Source organism: Gallus gallus, chromosome 2, assembly GCF_016699485.2.
Source record: "Gallus gallus isolate bGalGal1 chromosome 2, bGalGal1.mat.broiler.GRCg7b, whole genome shotgun sequence".
In the NCBI taxonomy this organism is placed as follows: domain Eukaryota; kingdom Metazoa; phylum Chordata; class Aves; order Galliformes; family Phasianidae; genus Gallus; species Gallus gallus.
This window is the reverse complement of record NC_052533.1, coordinates 128,177,522-128,196,469: the sequence shown is the minus strand read 5'-3', so window position 1 is coordinate 128,196,469 and position 18,948 is coordinate 128,177,522. Positions and strand designations below refer to the sequence as shown.

Here is an 18,948-nt window from a genome sequence, read left to right as displayed (position 1 = left end):
ACGTGGTGAAAAGGAAGAAGCAGGAATGGAACAGTGCACAGCACATCCTACGGAGGGCATTATAAACCAGAACGTAAACTACTGAATGTGAGGTTTTTTTTACTAATCGGAAATTTAAAAATCGGAGTTTAAATTCTGACACGTCCGCCTTACTGCCAGAAGCAACTATTGCTACGGCAAAGCCAGCAGCCGAGGGTGAGTTCATGAGAGCCACCTCACGCAGAGCCCTGCCTTAACAGCACGGGGCGCCTCTGTGGGGCGGGGGGTGAGCGGAGGGCCGCTGCTCCCTTCTGAGGGAGGCAGAAGCGCTGCAGGCCCAGCTGTGGGCTGTGGGCCGCACGGAGCAGAGCCGCAGTGCTGGCACAAAAGGAACCTGTGGCCGAGATGGCGAATGCTGGGGGCAGGAGAACGAGACGAGACACAACACTTCCTCTTTCTGCTGGAACTTTTATTAAACAACTATAGTAAAGATAAAGAAACCGCTCTACCCAAGGCTTTCACAAATGCAGCGCGGCTGCTGGCCTCGTATCTGCACTGAATTTAGCACAGTGAGTGTAGCACAGTGAGTTTAGCACGTCTCATTATATTCTTTCATAAGAACCCGCACTTTTGAGTTAACAGCACAAAAAAAAATACAGAAAGCCTTCCCGTTTTTATGACAAGCCTTTTAGGCGCAAAGAACTGACAAAAACCACACGGGACGCTCCCACACCCCCAGCGCCGCTGCTTTCCCCTGAGGGCCGCCACAGCCCTGAAGCTCATCGCAGTGACCGCCAAGGAGCCGCGCCTCGGCCCGCTCGGCACGACCCGCTCCCGCCGCTGCGGCGCCCTCAATGCCGTGACAAACCCCGCCCACCGCCAGGCTACGTCAGAGCTCCCGACACCGCCCCCCCCCCCGTGGCGGAAGGAGCCGCTGCCGCGCATGCGCCAGGCCGTCCCTTTCCGGCCGGCACGCGACCTTCTTTGCCCTCGCGCGTGAGCGCGCGCGCGCGCGCTCTCCCTCGCCTTCTCCCCGCACGGGCGGCTCCAGGCACGCGCGGGGCGGGGCGGGGCGCGACGCGGCGCACGCGCCTCACCGCTAAACCCCTCCCGCTCGACCCCCGCGCCTGCGCGCGGCGCTCGGCCGGCTCCCACCGCCCCACCCCCGCTGCGCACATGTGCTCCGACGTCGGCGCGTGCGCTCTGCAGCCGAGCCCCCACCGCCCTCGGTGACGTCGCGAGGCGCAGGCGCTTTCCCACTCGGCCTCTTCCCCTGCAGCCGCTGCGCATGCGCCGGGGCCGGCGCCCCCCGCGGCCGCCCGCCTCCCCCCGCGGCGGCGCATGCGCATTGCGCGCCGTCGGTGCGTGGCGTGCGGAGCGGTGGGGGCGGGTGGGGGCGGGGCGGGTATATATAGTGCGCGGCCGGGGCGGCGGCCTCCCCCTTGTCCCCCGGCCGCCGTCGGAGCTGTGTGCGCAGTGCGTGTGCTCCGGACACCCGGACACGCCGGCCCGGCCCCGCCGCACCATTTATTACTAAAAATACTAAAAAAGCCAAAAAAAATCAAAAAATCTTAAAAAAACCTTTAAAAAAAAAAAAAAGCCTCCCTTCTTTCCACCTCCCGACGACCTCCTGCAACCGGCCGGTTTGATATAAAAGAACCCGGTGAAGCGAAGTCCCGGACCCGGCGCAGCCGAGAGGAGACACCGAGCAGCCCGCCCGACCCCGCCGCACCGCGTCGCACCGCCAGGCCCGGCCCGGAGCGCCCGCCCCGCCGCGCCGCCGCCGCCCGCAGCCGTTAAGTTTCGAATCCGCCTCCGGAGAGCCCCCCGGCGCCGCCGTCGCCTCCCGCCGGCCTCTGCCCCGACGGAGCGCCCGTCCGCCGCGGCCCCCTCGCCTCGCCAGCGCCTCCCCCTTGCCCTCCCGCGCCGGGAGACGGCGGCAGGATGAACCCCAGCGCCCCGAGCTACCCCATGGCCTCCCTCTACGTGGGGGACCTGCACCCCGACGTGACCGAGGCCATGCTCTACGAGAAGTTCAGCCCCGCCGGGCCCATCCTCTCCATCCGCGTCTGCAGGGACATGATCACCCGGCGCTCTCTCGGCTACGCCTACGTCAACTTCCAGCAGCCCGCCGACGGTGAGCGAGCGCCCGGCCCGGCCGCGGAGCCATGTTACCCCGCCCCTCCCCCCTCCCTCCTCTCGCCCGGCCCGGCCGCCGCGTCCATTTTCCCCGGGCGCGGGGTGGGGCTCCGCCGGGCGGGGAGCGGGGAGCGGGGCCGGGAAGTTGGAGCCGCCGCGCGGCCTGGGGCCGTCCGCGCCTCGTGGCGGGCGGTCGGGAGGGGGGCGGGCGGCGCGGCGCTGCCGGGAAACGAAAGGGGAACGCGCGGGGCCCGGCGCGGCGGCCCTGGGGGCGGCGGGGCCGAGGGGGGCGGGGTGCGGGGAGCGCCGCCGTGCCGGCCGGCCGCCCCGTAATTAACGGCCGCGGCGGCGCGAGCGGGGCTGGGGCGGCGGCGGCGGCGGGAGGCGGGCGGCCCATCGGGCTGCTGCACGGCCCGGCCCCGGCGCAGGCCGGAGCGATGCGTCGGCGCTGTGGCGGCCCGTCACGTGTGGGAGCGAGGAGCTGCTCGGCCTCCCGGCCCTGCCGCATCCCGGCCCGCCCCGCCGCACGCTGACAGCTGCTTGGCGGCTCGCTGCCTCTCCCGAACTCGCTTTTCGCGCGGTGCTCCCGTTTCTCTGAAGTTATATCAGTAAGGAAAGTTCCCGCGTAGCTCTGGTCGCGTCTCTGTCAAGTTCAGCATGCCAGGGCGTTCCTGTAAGGGGCCACGTCTGACCCACGTGCAGTTCTGTGGAGTCCAATTAAGAGAAATAATTTGGCCAGCTCGAGCACACTCGGTTTCAAATACTGTCAACCAAGCAGCTTTCCATTATAGTGGTTTTATTTTCAAGCCTATGAGAGTGAGAGGTCTGAGTTACAAACTTTTCAGGCACTTGAATTGTCTGCCCTCAGCACACAGCTGCCCTCAGGGGTGGGACCTCTGGTGCACTGATGGTATCTGGGTGGGAGCCGTGGAGTAAAAGTTACCCCTTTCCATGAAGAATTTCAGTTGTTTTCAGCCCTCTCGCTTCAGAGAGCTTTTCGTTTGCCCAGCCACTGCTCATGATCATGGAATCTGAATGCTCGCCCTGCCACACATTGTTTTTAGTCAATACAAAGTTACAGTGCAGGTCACTCAAAAAGGAAAACGGGGGGGTCAGCACAGTTCAGCACTGTGGTATGATAATGTCAGGGCAGAAGCTGAGGGTGTTCCAGATGCTTTTCCTACTCATTAATGACAGAGCTCTGTAAAACAGGCCTCACCTTTGTGGTTAGCTGGACAGCCCCAAACTCTATGACTGTCATTTGTCACATGTGGGAGTCAGTGGAGCTTTTCACCTGAGCAGTGCCTGCAGACTGAGAGTAGACCTCTTACAAAAAGGGTGTCACTTCACATTTTTAGGTAATTTTCTAACTTTGGAGTGGGGGTGTCCAAATCTTACCCTCCGTGTACCCCAACTACCTGGAGGCTCTTGCTTAGGGTACACTGCAGTGATGCCGTGGTTATCGTTTTGCAGTGAGTTTAGGATTTGATGTTCTTGACCAATACCTAGAAAGTGTCTGCTGGGCTTTTTTCCTTTTTTTTTTCTTTTGTTGGATCACGCAACCCATTTTCTGAAGCCTTGAAATAGCAGCTCTGAGAAGAAAAGGTTACTCCTGTCATCATACCGGTTTCCTTTTAATTCCATGCTTGCTGCCTTCTCCTGGTTTAGCCTAATTTTTAGCTACACCCCAGACTGTGCTCATTAAGCAGCTGGTAAGTACTAGCTGGGGCTTAGGAAAGCGTCGGGTGGTGCATTTGAGTTAGCAGCTGTCTGAACTGGGGATGTCACAGCTCTTCCCCAAGCTCCTTAGGCTGATGACACACTCAGGTGGTATGCTCACATTTCACAGTTGTGACTTCTCTGAATTTGAGTCATTGTCCAGAGTAAAGCCCAGGAAACGTTGTATCATCACTGAACTACACCTATTTTGGAGCAGTGGGAAGCTGCAGTTTTCAGTTCAGTGGCTGCATTTTCGGAGCTTTATTATATTATTTTATAGCTATACCTGGGCAGGTATAGTGCAGCTCAGCACTGAGCACGTATTCTATGTGGTTGTGAAGTTGCTCTGAAGTTGACCGGCCAGTTGCTGTGACTGAGATGGGAACCCTGACTCACTGCATAAAGCTGGGCAGCATCAGCAGAAGTGTAGCATGGGTAGGTGTGTCCACATGTCACAAGTTAGCTGCTGAATGGGATTGTCCCCTGCAAACCAGCACAGACTTCTGCGGCAGCCAGCTGAAATGCAAAGAAGCAAGCCAATTTTACTGCTTACAGATTTTAATGAGTAGTTTATGCCTAGTAAATTGTGTAAAATATTCGAGTGGTGTTTTAAAGTACACTGTGGTGTGGCGGTGTGGTGCTGATTAAACAGAAATCTTGGTGTTCCTTGGCCATCTGCTCCAGAGAAAAAGGAGCAGAGTTACCACGCTGCCCTTGTTCTGGATAACTTGTATCAGGCTAAGATACAGCTGGCTGTTAGTACAGAGCAGGGTGTTACAGACGGGGAAGGACTCCCTTGCTTGGAATCAGATGTCTGGGACATTGGGAAATGTGTCCAGGAACACACATTCTTGAGAAGTGTCAGGATTATTCTAGAAGCAATTAGCACAAATTAGAAAAGCCTATTTTCTAGTAAAAGCAAGCCCTGTTGCTACTTCTGGAAATAATGAGCTGTTTATTACTGGCACTTTTGCTGGTGCCGGCAGTAATAGTTCTAATGACTTCCAGGGCAAGGCCAGTGGTGGATGGTTCTACTGCAGCACGTCCTGATGTCCACAGTTCATTTTTTTTATCAGGTTTTTTAGTAATTTAAAGTGTTCTGGTGCGTTTCATTGCCCAATATCCATGACTTAGACTGGCTCTTCTCTCCTGCTTTACTTACGGTAAAGTTTGTGAAATCTTCCTTGACATATAAACATTGATACATACATTTTCGTCATGTCAGCTCTAAACCGGTTATCTTGCAGTGATGCGAATATGGTAACAGTATCAATATGCGTTTTTAACAATAAAACAACCGTTAGATATCTACCTGGATAGCCTTTACAGATGTCTTTCAGGAAATATAATCTTAAAACTCACTTGTAATCCGAAACATGGCAAGGAAGGCGATAGCACAGCATACCAGCTAACCAGAGGCTGACTGCAAGTTTTCTTGGCCATGATGTCCAGTAACAAAGCCAAATATTTGAGCAGCACCTTAAGGAAAAAAGAGAGAGAGTTTGACAATGTGACCAGCCTTTGGTGCTTCGAAGAAGAGCAAATAACTGACACAGTTACAGTCTTTCATTAAATTAATACAGAATTATTTCAGACTCGTTAACATCTCAGTGCTCTCCTATACTCATATGGCAGTGAAATGAGTTGGTGCAGGTGGGTATGACTTCAGGTGTATATCAGAACTTTTGCCCGTGTTTTTGCAGACAGGAACAAAAATTTAAAAGAGCTTAAGTAGGAGATGAGCTCTGCCATAAATTAGAGCTGTCTCTTCCTTGCGTAAATACCTTGTTGACTTCAAAGATCACAGGCGTGTGTCGTTGCTTTGTGAAAGGACATAAGAAAACTGAGGATGTCATGACAGTTCCCTGCCTGAATGTACTGAGGTCTTAAATTCAGGCTTCAAAAAGTTAGTCAAGGAGTTCTACTGGAAAAACTGCTCCATTGGAGTAACAAAAGCTGGTTTATGCTATTGCATTGTGCTATTTCAATGCTTGCTCCTTCTTTGACCTTGTGTGTATTTAATTGTGAGCTTTTAATGTATATTTTTTGAGACTTTTCTAAGTTAAATACTAGTTTTGCACCTCTCTGAAGTGTCCCTGGCCTGGAAGTCCAGCACAGATATTTTTGTCACTGAAGTGCTGAGTGAAACAGCTGCTTGAACTGCTTCTGGCAAAGCAATTCTGTCAGTTTATGGGGATGTTGGTGACTTAGGCATTGGTATGTTAATACTGGCAAAAGGCCCAGTGTGGGCATATGTTGTACCCCTAGAAACATTTTTATTGGTATGATACACACCTATGTGGTCTAGGAAGAGACAGCTGAATTTCATGGATGTTAAAACCTTTCCTCCTTTGGAAATGGGTCAGAATTGCCATTACTTGATATACTTTCCTCTGTGAAAGTCCCTCCTTTGCGTAGTGGGGTACAGTCACTACTGCTGCTGCGATTTCTTTTGTTTCCCCAGCTGAGCTGTGCACCTTCCTGTTTCTTCAGTGCAGCCTTTTGCCAATTTTTACTTGCATGAAAGAGGGGATTTTGTTTGCAATGGAAGTTTGGGTATGCATCTTGCTATGGTTGTGGTACCGGACTTAAAACAGCTGACATTTTCTGAAGGATTGTACTTAAAATGTTATTTATGTGCTTATTTAAGTAACTTCAGTACTGATTTCCCACTAATTCCATGATGCTTTTCCAGCTGAACGAGCTTTGGATACTATGAATTTTGATGTCATCAAAGGCAAACCGGTGCGCATTATGTGGTCCCAGCGTGATCCATCTCTACGCAAAAGCGGCGTTGGAAACATCTTCATCAAAAACTTGGACAAATCAATTGATAACAAAGCTTTGTATGACACATTTTCTGCTTTTGGAAACATCCTTTCTTGTAAGGTTAGTGACAAGTTATGGCTGCGTTTAATGATTAGACATTAAAAAAAAGAATTCAAATTATGCGGGAAGCATTCCATGGTTACTACGACAAAGTTTTTCTTTAATAGGTGGTATGTGATGAAAATGGATCCAAGGGTTATGGATTTGTACATTTTGAGACACAAGAAGCTGCAGAAAGAGCTATTGAAAAAATGAATGGTATGCTGCTTAATGACCGCAAAGTGTAAGTACATAAATACGCTGTTGGAGATCAACAGACTGAGTTCAAGTTATGGTAGACACGTAACTCAAAACTTACTTAGAAAAGGCAGGTTGTTCTAAACGCTTCTGGTTGTAAATAGGATTTAGAATTTGAGCACTAGGAATAGTAGGAGCTGCATTACCTACTTTAAGGTGGAATAAGTTAAGAAAACTCTTCCTAGGGAAGAAAAAAGTTTTATCAGTTGTCTTATGTGCCAGTGCTCAGATGAAGGTTTGGGAAATTCTTTTATGATGTTACTGATCCCAGATGAAGTATAGCCCATGGGGTATTCTGAACAATGATTTCTTTATAAATGTTTTGTGATAGGTGTGTTCTCCTTTTCTGAGTGAAACTTGGAGCTCCCACGCTACTCTGTCTTGAATAGTGGTCTGATTATACAAAATGTTTTTATGAGTGTCTGTTAGTAGACACCTAGGGACAGGAGCAGGAAATAAAACTTAAGGAAGCAATGGTTTGAAAACCATAGCTACTAATAGTGAAAAAACAGATTATTAGGTTATTGATTAGTGATAACTAGGCTGGACTGGCAGATGGCTGCCTCGCAGCTAAGGGATCGTTACGGTATTTGGAATAGTGATCAGAAATCAGTGTTAGCCTTGTGCTAGAGGAGTTCCTTGTAGCGCAGGGTGTTGTGTTCGGCCTCTGTTCTGTCTCTGACCTTTAGTATTCCCAGCCAATTCACAATGGTGTTTGACTGCAGAGCAAGTTGCACTATTTATTTCTCTATGCCTATTGAGTGAAGGGGGGGAAAAAAAGAAAAGCTTTGCTTTGACATAGGTTAGAAAGGTACATAAGGGTGTGAGGGAAGCTAGTTCATATCCCCCGCTTAAGAGCTAGGTTGGCAAATGTAACTGTTTTAAGGCTGCCACGTTTTCAGTGTGGCAGAGAGATTATGCTGGTATCTAGAATTTCAGTTTACCTAGCACTCTGTCCCATTGTCCACATCTCCTGCTGTCAAAGGCTGTACAAGAGAGAACAGTGTTGCCAATGACTTGAAAGCGTTTTTGTTCGTAATTGCGATAAGTGCACCGATATGAAAAAGATAGGGAAATTGGTTTTGATAGCTTTATCTTGAATATTTTATCTCAGGAATTTCATGCCTATAATGAATAATGAGAATGATTGAGAATAAAATACGATACGAGAGGATTAAAGTAATTTTTTAAATCTTGACACACTTTCTCTAATATACCCTTCCTGTTCCCCTGGAATTAGATTTGTTGGAAGGTTTAAATCCCGCAAGGAACGTGAGGCAGAGCTTGGAGCCAGAGCAAAGGAATTCACCAATGTTTACATCAAGAATTTTGGAGAAGACATGGATGATGAGAGACTTAAGGAACTCTTTGGCAAGTTTGGTAATGTCTTATGCTTTGAGTTTATATAAACACTGCTGAACTTCAACTTAGTTTGTGTCTGTACAGTGTTCCTATCTGCAATAGTGTTCCTATTACAAAGTAATAGGAACAACCACATGGCTGTCTGCAGCTTTATTTAAGAAATTAGTACTTATTACACTTTGAATTTGAGAGTGTAATTAATACCCATTACAGAATTTTAAATAAGTGGAATAGAATATAATCCTCCTATCAGAACTTTCTGATGATCTGGAAATATTGTGTAAATAGTCTCTTTAATGGATTTTGCGAATCGTGAAGTTGCAAATAGAAATGTTTTCTGTTGTATGGATTGATGCTATGAGTTCACTACAGGATATGTGACAAATGAGTTTCCTGTTGCTTTTTCACGGATTTGCAGACAAACCTTTATTCAGAGTATCTGTGCTTTCCTTATTCAGTTGCACTGTCGTGGCTGACTTAAGGAATTGCAAGTAACTTCACTGTGAGCGAGCTGTTCAGTTCTGTCTTGACCCTTGGTTATGCACAGGGCAGAATTGTTGTGGGTATATATCTAGTAATATATCGGGTGTGTTATTGTTGAATTAGGAAGTGGCAAACTTCCTTTACCAAGTCACAGACCCTTATATTGGCCTATAGGCCACGTGTATTGTATCGTCATCCTCCTGGTTTTTATAGTGTTTTTTTCCCTCTGTCTTGCTGGATTCCAGTGGATATCATGTAAACCGAGACAGAGCCTTGTATATGAGATCCTGTAGCAGCCCTAAGTAGCATTCACAGGAAATTACTTTTTACAATTGACATATCTGTGGATGAAATGGTAGCAAATTTAGCTAATAGCTCTTGCAACTGAATTTGGACGGCAGTTTTACAAAGGCTCAGAACTGCTGAGCTGAGATCCTTTTGCCAAAGCAAGTAGAGCTAGTACAAGAGTCTCCTTTCCAGGCTTTAGTACCTATTTCAAAGAATGGAAGCACGAGCACTTCAAATGTTATTTTTTCCATTAAAAGTTACTCAATTCACTTTGAAGTTAAATCCCTACCCCGTTTTGATTGAAAATGCAATACAAGAGATACTCAGCATGGCAGACATCAGCCATAAAAAGGCTATAGTTCAGCATCCGGGCAGATCAGCAGTCTTATCCTAATGGGTGGCGTTTCCTAGATACTGTCATTGATGCAGGAATCTTTTGTAGTAAAAATGAAGAAATGAGGTATTAAAATTTCTAAACAATGTTCGAGACATGAAGAGAATGTACACAACATAAAATATTTCATTGACATTTTAGGTCCTGCCTTAAGTGTGAAAGTTATGACTGATGAGAGTGGAAAATCCAAGGGCTTTGGCTTCGTTAGTTTTGAAAGACATGAAGATGCCCAAAAGGTAAGTTTTTGTACTTCGTGTTAGCAATTCTGACTGAAAACCAAAGAAGTTTCAATGAGCACTTAGGAAATTTGTGAATTTATTAAGAGTTTTTATTTGTTCAGCGGCCCTGCAAAATCAGATATTTGCTTCCTAAACAACTGAATGTAGTTTCTATCACTTAAAATGCTTTCTTATGAGCAAAATGAGTTCATTCATGAATGCAGCCTATTAAGATGCTCTGAGGAAGCTGGAACTGATGTAGAGATGAGACATCTTGAATAACGTAAGAACCTGTTGTAGCTGTGTTTAAAGATTTCAGTGAGATTTGGATTTCTTCATGCTGGGCAACACACGAGCACAGTAAATTATTACATCTCTGCAAAACACAAATGAATCATTGGATCCAATTTGGTTGCACAAAACGTTTGTGCAAGTGCAAGGCAGAAGGGATTGTTTTTTCAGACTTCAGTACTGCGAAGTCAGCAGGAAGGCTCTTAGTTTTATGAGTACATTTGGCACGGCTTTAAGAAAATAGCCCTGTGATGTTGCTTTTACCTTGAAGAGTAACTTTGGAACAAGGGTCCTATTAATTTGTGTATGTGTCTACAGCATGCCAGTATGCTGTGTAATTTAATTCTTTGGCAGCTGGTTGCTTTGTGTCAGTTTACTATGACAGGAAGGACATAGAATCAGGAGGAAAAACTCAGCATGGAACAGATCAGGGCAATACATCAAGCTTGCTTTTTAAAAGACAGTTCTGTAACTTGTTTGATTTGTTTGTAGTGCAAGTATCCAAGCAAGAGATGGGAACAAGTACTGTCCCAAAAGTATATTTTTCAGTCTTGGGTACGTTCATAAGTGAATTGCTTCTCTTAACAGTAGTCAGACGTGCACACAGGATGTTTTAAATAACATGGAATACAAATATCTTAGTAAGTACAAAGCACTGCTAACCTCTTGTTTATTACTAAAGGCTGTAGATGAGATGAATGGAAAAGAGCTCAACGGGAAACAAATCTATGTTGGACGGGCTCAGAAAAAAGTGGAAAGACAAACGGAGCTGAAGCGTAAATTTGAGCAAATGAAGCAGGACAGGATCACCAGATACCAGGTTCACTTTTGATTCAAGAGAACTAACTTCATTATTGTATTTATGTAGGTCGTTTGCTTCCAGAACTAACTTGCCTTTTTTTTTCCTTAGGGTGTAAACCTTTACGTGAAAAATCTCGATGATGGAATTGATGATGAACGTCTTCGAAAAGAATTCTCCCCATTCGGTACAATCACCAGTGCAAAGGTAAAGCTTACAGGTTGGACTTGTGCTTTTATTGATGAATGGAGAGAGAGAAATGAGAGATGTGACCCAGTCACCTGCCATTGTTATTATTGTTATATATTTATGAACACCCATTTTCTTGATTTTTACATATTTCAGGTTAAACACATCATACCTTTCCTGACATAAACCATGTATTGATGTTACTGAAGACAAATTTTATATTGTAGTGCCTTGGTGTGCTCAGTTTTACCTCACTGAGGTTTTTATCTGTATTCACTGAAGAATTAGCTTGTCGTTAAATCACATTCCTTTTTATAAATCCATTCAGTAAAACAGACCTGTGGTCTCACTTGCATAGTAAGCTGAAAAAAGGAGCTTGGGTGAGTTGAATAGGGCCAGGTGTAACATTTTCTTGTCTTACTGACAGGTCATGATGGAAGGTGGACGCAGCAAAGGATTTGGGTTTGTCTGCTTTTCGTCACCAGAAGAAGCCACCAAAGCTGTCACAGAGATGAATGGTAGAATTGTGGCTACTAAACCACTGTATGTAGCTCTAGCCCAGCGTAAAGAAGAGCGCCAAGCTCATCTCACCAACCAGTATATGCAGAGAATGGCGAGTGTAAGAGCAGTCCCTAATCCAGTAATCAACCCCTACCAACCAGCACCTCCTTCAGGTTACTTCATGGCAGCTATCCCACAGGTATGTATAAAGCTGAGTAACTGAATGCTTAGTACTATGTATATAATTTGTTTAGATTTAAAAGTAAATAAAACAATTAGCATTTATTCATAATTTCAGCATTGTAATTTCATAGCAGAAAAGTGATTCACTGCTCAGCACGCCCTCTGAAGATAACAGGGTAACATAATGTTTTTGCATCTGACAGACTCAGAACCGTGCTGCATACTATCCTACTAATCAACTTGCTCAACTTGCTAGACCTAGTCCTCGCTGGACTGCTCAGGGTGCCAGACCTCATCGTAAGTCTCTTCTTTGCTTTTCCAGCAATGGCAATCAACTCTCAATAAGCCTTTACCTTTGAAATTTTAGATATGTTTTCATGTAACCACAGTAAGAGTGTTTGCTATATTTCATGGTATTACTTCTGAACTCTTCTCGCCATTCACTGATGCAGTGTGTAACGTGTAACGCATCTTTCCTAAAACACAGCATTCCAAAACATGCCTGGTGCTATCCGCCCAGCAGCTCCCAGACCACCATTTAGCACCATGAGACCGGCTTCTTCACAAGTACCGCGAGTCATGTCAACACAACGTGTTGGTGAGTTTCATTTCTAATAACTTTAAGTATAAAACCTCTTTTTAGTTTTGCTGATTCGGAATCTCTCAAACACATTCGTAAGTTCTTTCCTAGCTCTTACTAGATTGGTAAGCTGGTCTCTCCTTCTGGTAGCTGTGTAAAATACTATCCCAGCAAGGACTGCAAATCAGGGTGACAATTGTGAGAAGAAGCTGTGTGTGAAAATATTGAGATGATAGAATTTTAGCTCTTGCTGTTCGATAGCAGAATTATCATGTGTCCAGAACCCACATGTCACTGAATGAACCAGAACTAATTGTGTCGGAGTCTTAACTCTCTGAGAACATCTGAGGCAGTGAGGTTTTTTTTAGCTATCTACTTCATGAAAGTGTCTTTTTTAGGACTGCTATTGACAGCGTGCATTCAGGAAATCAAATGTCCTCTGAGGTTAGAATGAAATTAAATCAATACTCAACCAAAAGTGAATGTTTTCTCGCATATCTTTAAATAGCATGTAGGAAAAAGCAACTCGTTAGTGAGATGGCTATAAAGTGACAACCGGTGGACTTCTAGCTTTGAAGCTTCACTGTGACAATACTGCAGAGATGAATCTATAGATGAATCTAATACCTGAATTAGGTGTTCCATTTTGACTGGTTAACTTTTGTACAGCGCATGCTAAATTAAAGATGGAATTGTTCACCAACAGAATTGTTATCTTTTCAGCTAATACATCAACACAAACAATGGGTCCACGTCCTGCAGCAGCAGCTACTGCAGCTACTCCTGCTGTACGCACAGTACCACAGTACAAATATGCTGCAGGTGTTCGTAATCCTCAGCAGCATCTTAATACACAGCCACAGGTTGCTATGCAGCAGGTATGTAATTTTAGGTACTGCTCATGCTTTTGCTGGGTTTTCTGCAGATTAAGGGTGGAGATGTGTGTGATTAAGAGTTTCCTTTGTTTATCTAGAATTCAGGCTTTGCATTATGGCACCAGTAGAGTTTGGGGCTTTAAGTATGTTTCAAGTTCACCTGGGATGGGATGGGATCCTATCTTACTTTGTTTTCTGATTTGATACCTTAACCTAAATTTTCCTTGTGATTACTCCACAATGGAACAGTTGATGCTTATCTCCAGCATCACTCGGTCTGAACCAGCTCTATTCGATTAAATTGACTTGGATGTAATGTATTCCAGGTTTCTGACAGTGTAGGCATTGTTTATGCTGAGTTGTGTAACGTTGGATATTTGAAGCTGCAACTAATTATAAGCTGGAATTTAATCTCTAAATGGTGTAAAATTAATTTGCAGCCTGCTGTCCATGTGCAAGGCCAGGAACCCTTGACTGCTTCCATGTTGGCTTCTGCCCCTCCACAAGAACAAAAGCAGATGTTAGGTATGTACATGGCATCTTTATGACTTGCAGAAGTATGCTGAGTACTCTATTACTAATCTTAAAATACATAGTAAATGGTTTTCAGGGTGGAACAAGGAGACTTGTGTTGCTCTTTTTCCTTGAATCTAGGCTATGCTCATCAGATGAGATTTCTCACTCCAGATAACGTTTTTCTCTCTAGGTGAACGTCTATTTCCTCTTATTCAAAGCATGCACCCTACTCTGGCGGGTAAGATCACTGGTATGTTATTGGAGATTGACAACTCTGAACTCCTTCACATGCTCGAGTCTCCTGAGTCTCTTCGTTCGAAGGTAGGTGGACTTTTGCCTAGTGGTTTTCACACTGACTTAACAGGTGCTTATGCTGGCACAGTGGAGTAGGTGAAGTGCAACAGTGGCTCAGGATGTGAACTTAGAATATCTTCTTTTGGTGGGTAGCAGTCATTTATGCTAGCATAAACTGAGACTGTGACGCTATCCTTTTCTTCTTGATGATGCAGGAATTGTTTGTATGTATAATGCAAACCAGTTTGTTAAATCAAACGGAAATAAGCTTCTCTCTTAATTTTTGATGTTTTTTTTTTTACTTACCAGGTTGATGAAGCTGTAGCCGTACTACAAGCCCACCAAGCTAAAGAAGCTGCTCAAAAGGCAGTTAATAACCCTACTGGGGTTCCAAGTGTTTAATAAGTAAGTTTTCTGAGTAATGTAGCTTTGTAGGTCGGTGAGGGCAATAGTCCCTACTCTATGGCAGTGAGCTTCCAGGCAGTCTGTCATTTACAGCCACAGAAAGCAGCAGCTGTGGTTGCAATTGTAGAACAGTTTTGTGCTCCGTTTTGTTGTCCAGTTCAGCATCTTTCGTTTAGCAAATGCTACTGGCACTTCATCTCGTATATTTAGTGCGAATGGGAGCTTTGTTTCTAACAGCATATTTAGCTGGTGCATGCCTGCAAAAATGAGCAGTTCTGTCAGACACTACTATTTGTACTGTTGTTCAGGAAGAACTTGAGTAAGTTGTGGAAGTAAGCTTAAAATGATGCTTAGCCCTATTTTCTTTACGTATGGAATAGCATATTTACATCATAATTTATTTACATATGCCAAAATTTAAAGTCACAGTAATTAAAAACTAAATTACAAATTTTCTCAATTTTACATTTGAGTCAGTTTAGCTTTAATGGTAGTTAAAATGCTATCTTGGTTATCTTCTGAGAGGCTATATCTGAATCTTGCAAGACAGGAAGAAGCGAAAGGTCCTATCCCTACAGTTTCAAAAGGGGAAAAATGCCGTGGAGTTGAGGATGACAGAGGAGTCCATGTCCCATCCAATCTGGATGGGCTTGGTGTGCATGTGAACTTCTCACATTTATAGCTAGTGGTAGAAGAGGCCTGCTTTTAAATGTGATTGCTTAGCCTTCATTTTTCTTGGTCTTCTCCCTTCTGCAGGCATGAGATGGCCTTCTGGAGGCAGAATGAGTCATGCTTTTCCCTTGCTTTTCTTTTTTCTATTTTTTCTTTTTTTGCTAGTGATACTTTCACCCTGGACATAAGTGCTGAACGCTTGTCTAAACTGAACTAAGAATGTTACTGCTTGTGCTCTGTAATGTTCTAGTGGTTGGAATTTGAAAATACTGTTACTAATTGTTAGAGCTTTTGGTATGCTCTCATAGAGATGACCTGCAATCAAATTGTTACAGTAACGAGGGATTGTGCCTAGTCCAAGGCCAGGCTGCGCAGCGTACTGTTCAGTTTTAGACTGTTTTATCTTAACCAAGCATCACAGACTTGAGACACTTTTCAGTATCTCTAAAAAGCGGGACACCTACCTCTGTGATGCTGTTTGTTAAAGAGCTTTGGTGCGATTTATACTCTGAAAGCCCATGGTATTTTCAGGTACTCAGTTGCAGAAGGAGTGTCGGAAAGGAAGGGGCTGCTTTGATTTCAAATCCTCCTAACAGCACTGTTCTTGTTTACAGAAAGATCCGGGAACTGCAGTCTAGAACTTCGCTTCACCGAAGAAAAAAAAAAAATTTAAACATGGAAAAACTATTAAATATTGAGAAAAACATTGCAAAATATAAAATGAATAAAAAAAGGAAAGGAAACTTTGAAGCTAATGTACAGAGCAATGCCGGGGCTAGTGAAACAAATGCTAGTCCTAGATTACTTATTGATTTAAAATTAAAAAAAAATAGTAAAATAAAAAATACAAATTAATGTTTTATAAACCCGGGGGAAAAGAATTTTCAGCACAGTACAAAAATTTAAAGCATTCCTTTCTTTAATTTTGTAATTCTTTACTGTGGAAAAGCTCAGAATATCACCACTGTTTTAGTTGACAGTGGGAATTGATAGCTGAGCAAAGAAACGTAATTTGGATTATAAAATTCTTCGTTTAATAAAAATTCCTTAAACACTGATTTTAATTGTCATGGTTTTTTGTATGCTGTCCTTCTGATAAGGCCTTTCAGAATACAGAGTTCGAATGCAGCTATTTGGTCGCAGAGCATTGTGTTACACATAGCTACCTGTTAGTGAAAATATAAGCTTAGGCATTAAACAAAAAGAATAGCTAGATCAGCATCTGGGTTTTAAAATCCCTAATAGTGTCTGAGCTCTTGTCAGTGTCTGATGAGAAATAACCCTTTAAATACTATACCTTAGTTAGTATGAAATGTCATTGTAGAAGGTTTGCGGTGGAATTCTGTAGCACACCAACACAATCCCATGTGGCACCTGCACACTGTTCATACAGAGTTTGGGAGAAGGAGCAATCTCCGTATAGATCACCTGCCATTCCTTTGGGGTTAACCCTGAACCTGCAAATGAATTTCACTGTGTGTGAGGTGGAGGTAGAGCAGTATGGACGGGGGTGAATGAGCAAGAATTGTCTGCAACAGTGTTGTATGGAAAGGATACAACTTGTGCAGAATTGCAGGCCGGGAGGTCAGTGAGCTGCTGTTAGAAGGCTGTCTGAAATCTCTGTTTCCTGGAGGAGGATGTCGGTGTTTCCTGGACCTGTTTGCAATCAGAGGACTGTAGTTTGCTTTCTGAAATGCCCCAAGCCCCCAGAAATAATCAGCAAGAGTTGGATTTTCTTTCTCCCCTTCTACAGAGGGGGATTTTTCTTTCCATTGAATGAATTTGAGAAGTAAGCCAGCATAGAGAGGTGGTCTGGCACAAATGAATCCTCTATCCATCACTTCACAAAAAACACAGTAGGGTGAGCTTGTACAGTTCTGATGTTCATCCCCCTCCTGATGGAGGCAGATTGGTCACCCATTAGTTTCCTGTCTTGCTGAGTTGTGTGACTGCATTTAAGGATATCTGAAAATTGATGATAAATCTCCAAATGTCACAATGGAGGCAGTTGAAGCAGGATGTGTCAATGGGTAAGAGGTTGAATGTACAACCTTAATGTTCTTATTATCGGCATTATGTAAAAGCTTTGGAGAGAGTTAGCACCATAGTAAAAGTGTGGAAGAATTGAAGATGGACCATGGGACCGATCTGTGCAGGAGTGTTGGGGCCCTAGAAGGAAACTTGAGAGCCTGCCTTTTACCTGGGGAAATAAGAACTGAGCCAATTGGATTGCACTGAGTCTGCTGGAGTTGAACTACTTTTTTTCCTGCATTTTGAAGGATGTGCAAGTTATATGGGGAGACTGAGAAAGGGGGGAAAGAAAAGCTGTTCCAGCTTTGCACAAGGCTTTTGTGGGTGTGTCAAGCAGTAGTGTCTGTACCAGCCTGAAACACCAGGTAATGGTTGTGACAGAAGGGAACAGAATGAGGCAGTTCTGCAGGGGTTACCATGAAGGCTTAAGGAAATGAAGCTGTTTCATTTTTTGTTCTACTGTAGGTTTGTTTTTTTGTCCTACTACTGATTACTTTCTCACTGTATATCAGACATTTAAATCAGTCTTCTATTTGATAAATGTTTTTGTCATAGAGATGGTGTTAGTGTCTCTGTCAATGTATCTTTAGAGTACAACTGCTACCTTTAAACAATTCACCATACAGAAAAATCAATTTATGCCATGGAGCTAGAGCCTTGTTCCTTTGGGTTAAAGGCAGTGCAATTGGCAGTCACTTCTTCCTGCTACATTCTCTCCTAGCATGTGTCAGAGGCTTACACTGATCCTTTACAGCCATGAGACTGCTCAGTGCTAAGCTGATTTTCTGAATCCTCCAGTATTTCACTCCTTCCCCCTCTCCCATTCTCTAACCATAGCAAACACTTCAGAATTCAACAGTGGCCAAAAGCCTGCTCTTCAAATGAATGGTAATTTGAATGAATGAATGAATGGTACCATATTCACTGTCAGCTTTCCCATGCAGAGTGTGTCTTTATGTGCAACTCAAGGTTTGGTACAGAGGTAATTTGGATGCGTGCATTCTGCCCTACTCAAGTCCAGGAAATGAGATTTCACTGGGAGCTGAGCGAAGACGAGATGGAAATCAGGAAGTTCATGCATCAGATTTGTCAGAGTTGCCTGTTTATGCTGCTTATGTATCTGCCCTTGAATAAATAAATGAGATCTTCAGTTCTACTTAAATGCATTTCCTCCTAAGGAACATTATTAATGATGGCTGTGGACTACAGAATGTTGAAAGACAGACACTGTTCTGGGTTAGGGTTCCTGGCAAAATGGCTTTCTGAATTCTGCATCTAACAGATGTTTTTGCTTGTAATAACTGGAAGAAAAAAGTCATCCTCAAGAGGTCAAGGAGTTGTTGTCCAAACACAACTTAGAGATAGAAGAGAGCCACACTTCTATCCTTAGGACCACAATTCACTATGCTTTTATAGGTATGTATTGCAGGCATGGGGCAATGCTTATTATCACCAGCAGTTCTGGCTACACTACTTGATGTTAAATAGGGAGCTCTGCTTCTGTGATTGATCTTTCTGTTGGAACTGTTCCACTAATGCTAGGGGTGCTTTCGATCCTTGCTGCAGTATTCAAAGCTTAGTACTGCATGAGTGAACTCTGGCAGCTCCCTGTGTCTAGAATGGGCCCTTGAGAGACAGTTTGAGGTTAGAAATACCACTTCAGTGGGCAGTGTGGGACTGAATTTACTGAAATCAAAGACTGCTCTCAAAAAGGTCTCTGTTCTTATCTTGGTTTCATTTTTATTATGCCAGCAGACACTGAACTAAACTGGCCAGTTTCCCTTTCCTCCTTCCCATTTTCTTTTTAATCAGCTTGTCCTTTCCTCACAAAGGGAGATGCTATATCTTAAGTACTATTGTATCAATTATTCAGCATCATGGTAACCAATACACATTACACCTTT

General features: G+C 44.4%; 1 protein-coding gene across 1 annotated transcript; it reads left to right on the top strand.

The window, feature by feature from the left end:
- The first annotated feature begins 1,417 nt into the window (after window positions 1-1,417).
- On the top strand, window positions 1,418-16,071 carry PABPC1 (poly(A) binding protein cytoplasmic 1). Its single transcript, NM_001031597.2, has 15 exons — window positions 1,418-2,116; window positions 6,533-6,726; window positions 6,834-6,949; window positions 8,204-8,343; window positions 9,632-9,726; window positions 10,682-10,819; window positions 10,910-11,005; window positions 11,415-11,687; window positions 11,875-11,968; window positions 12,159-12,269; window positions 12,975-13,129; window positions 13,567-13,651; window positions 13,833-13,963; window positions 14,246-14,341; window positions 15,628-16,071. The coding sequence occupies exons 1-14, from the start codon at window positions 1,924-1,926 to the stop codon at window positions 14,336-14,338; spliced, it is 1,914 nt and encodes a 637-aa protein (NP_001026768.2). The 5' UTR covers window positions 1,418-1,923; the 3' UTR covers window positions 14,339-14,341; window positions 15,628-16,071.
- Window positions 16,072-18,948: the final 2,877 nt, after the last annotated feature.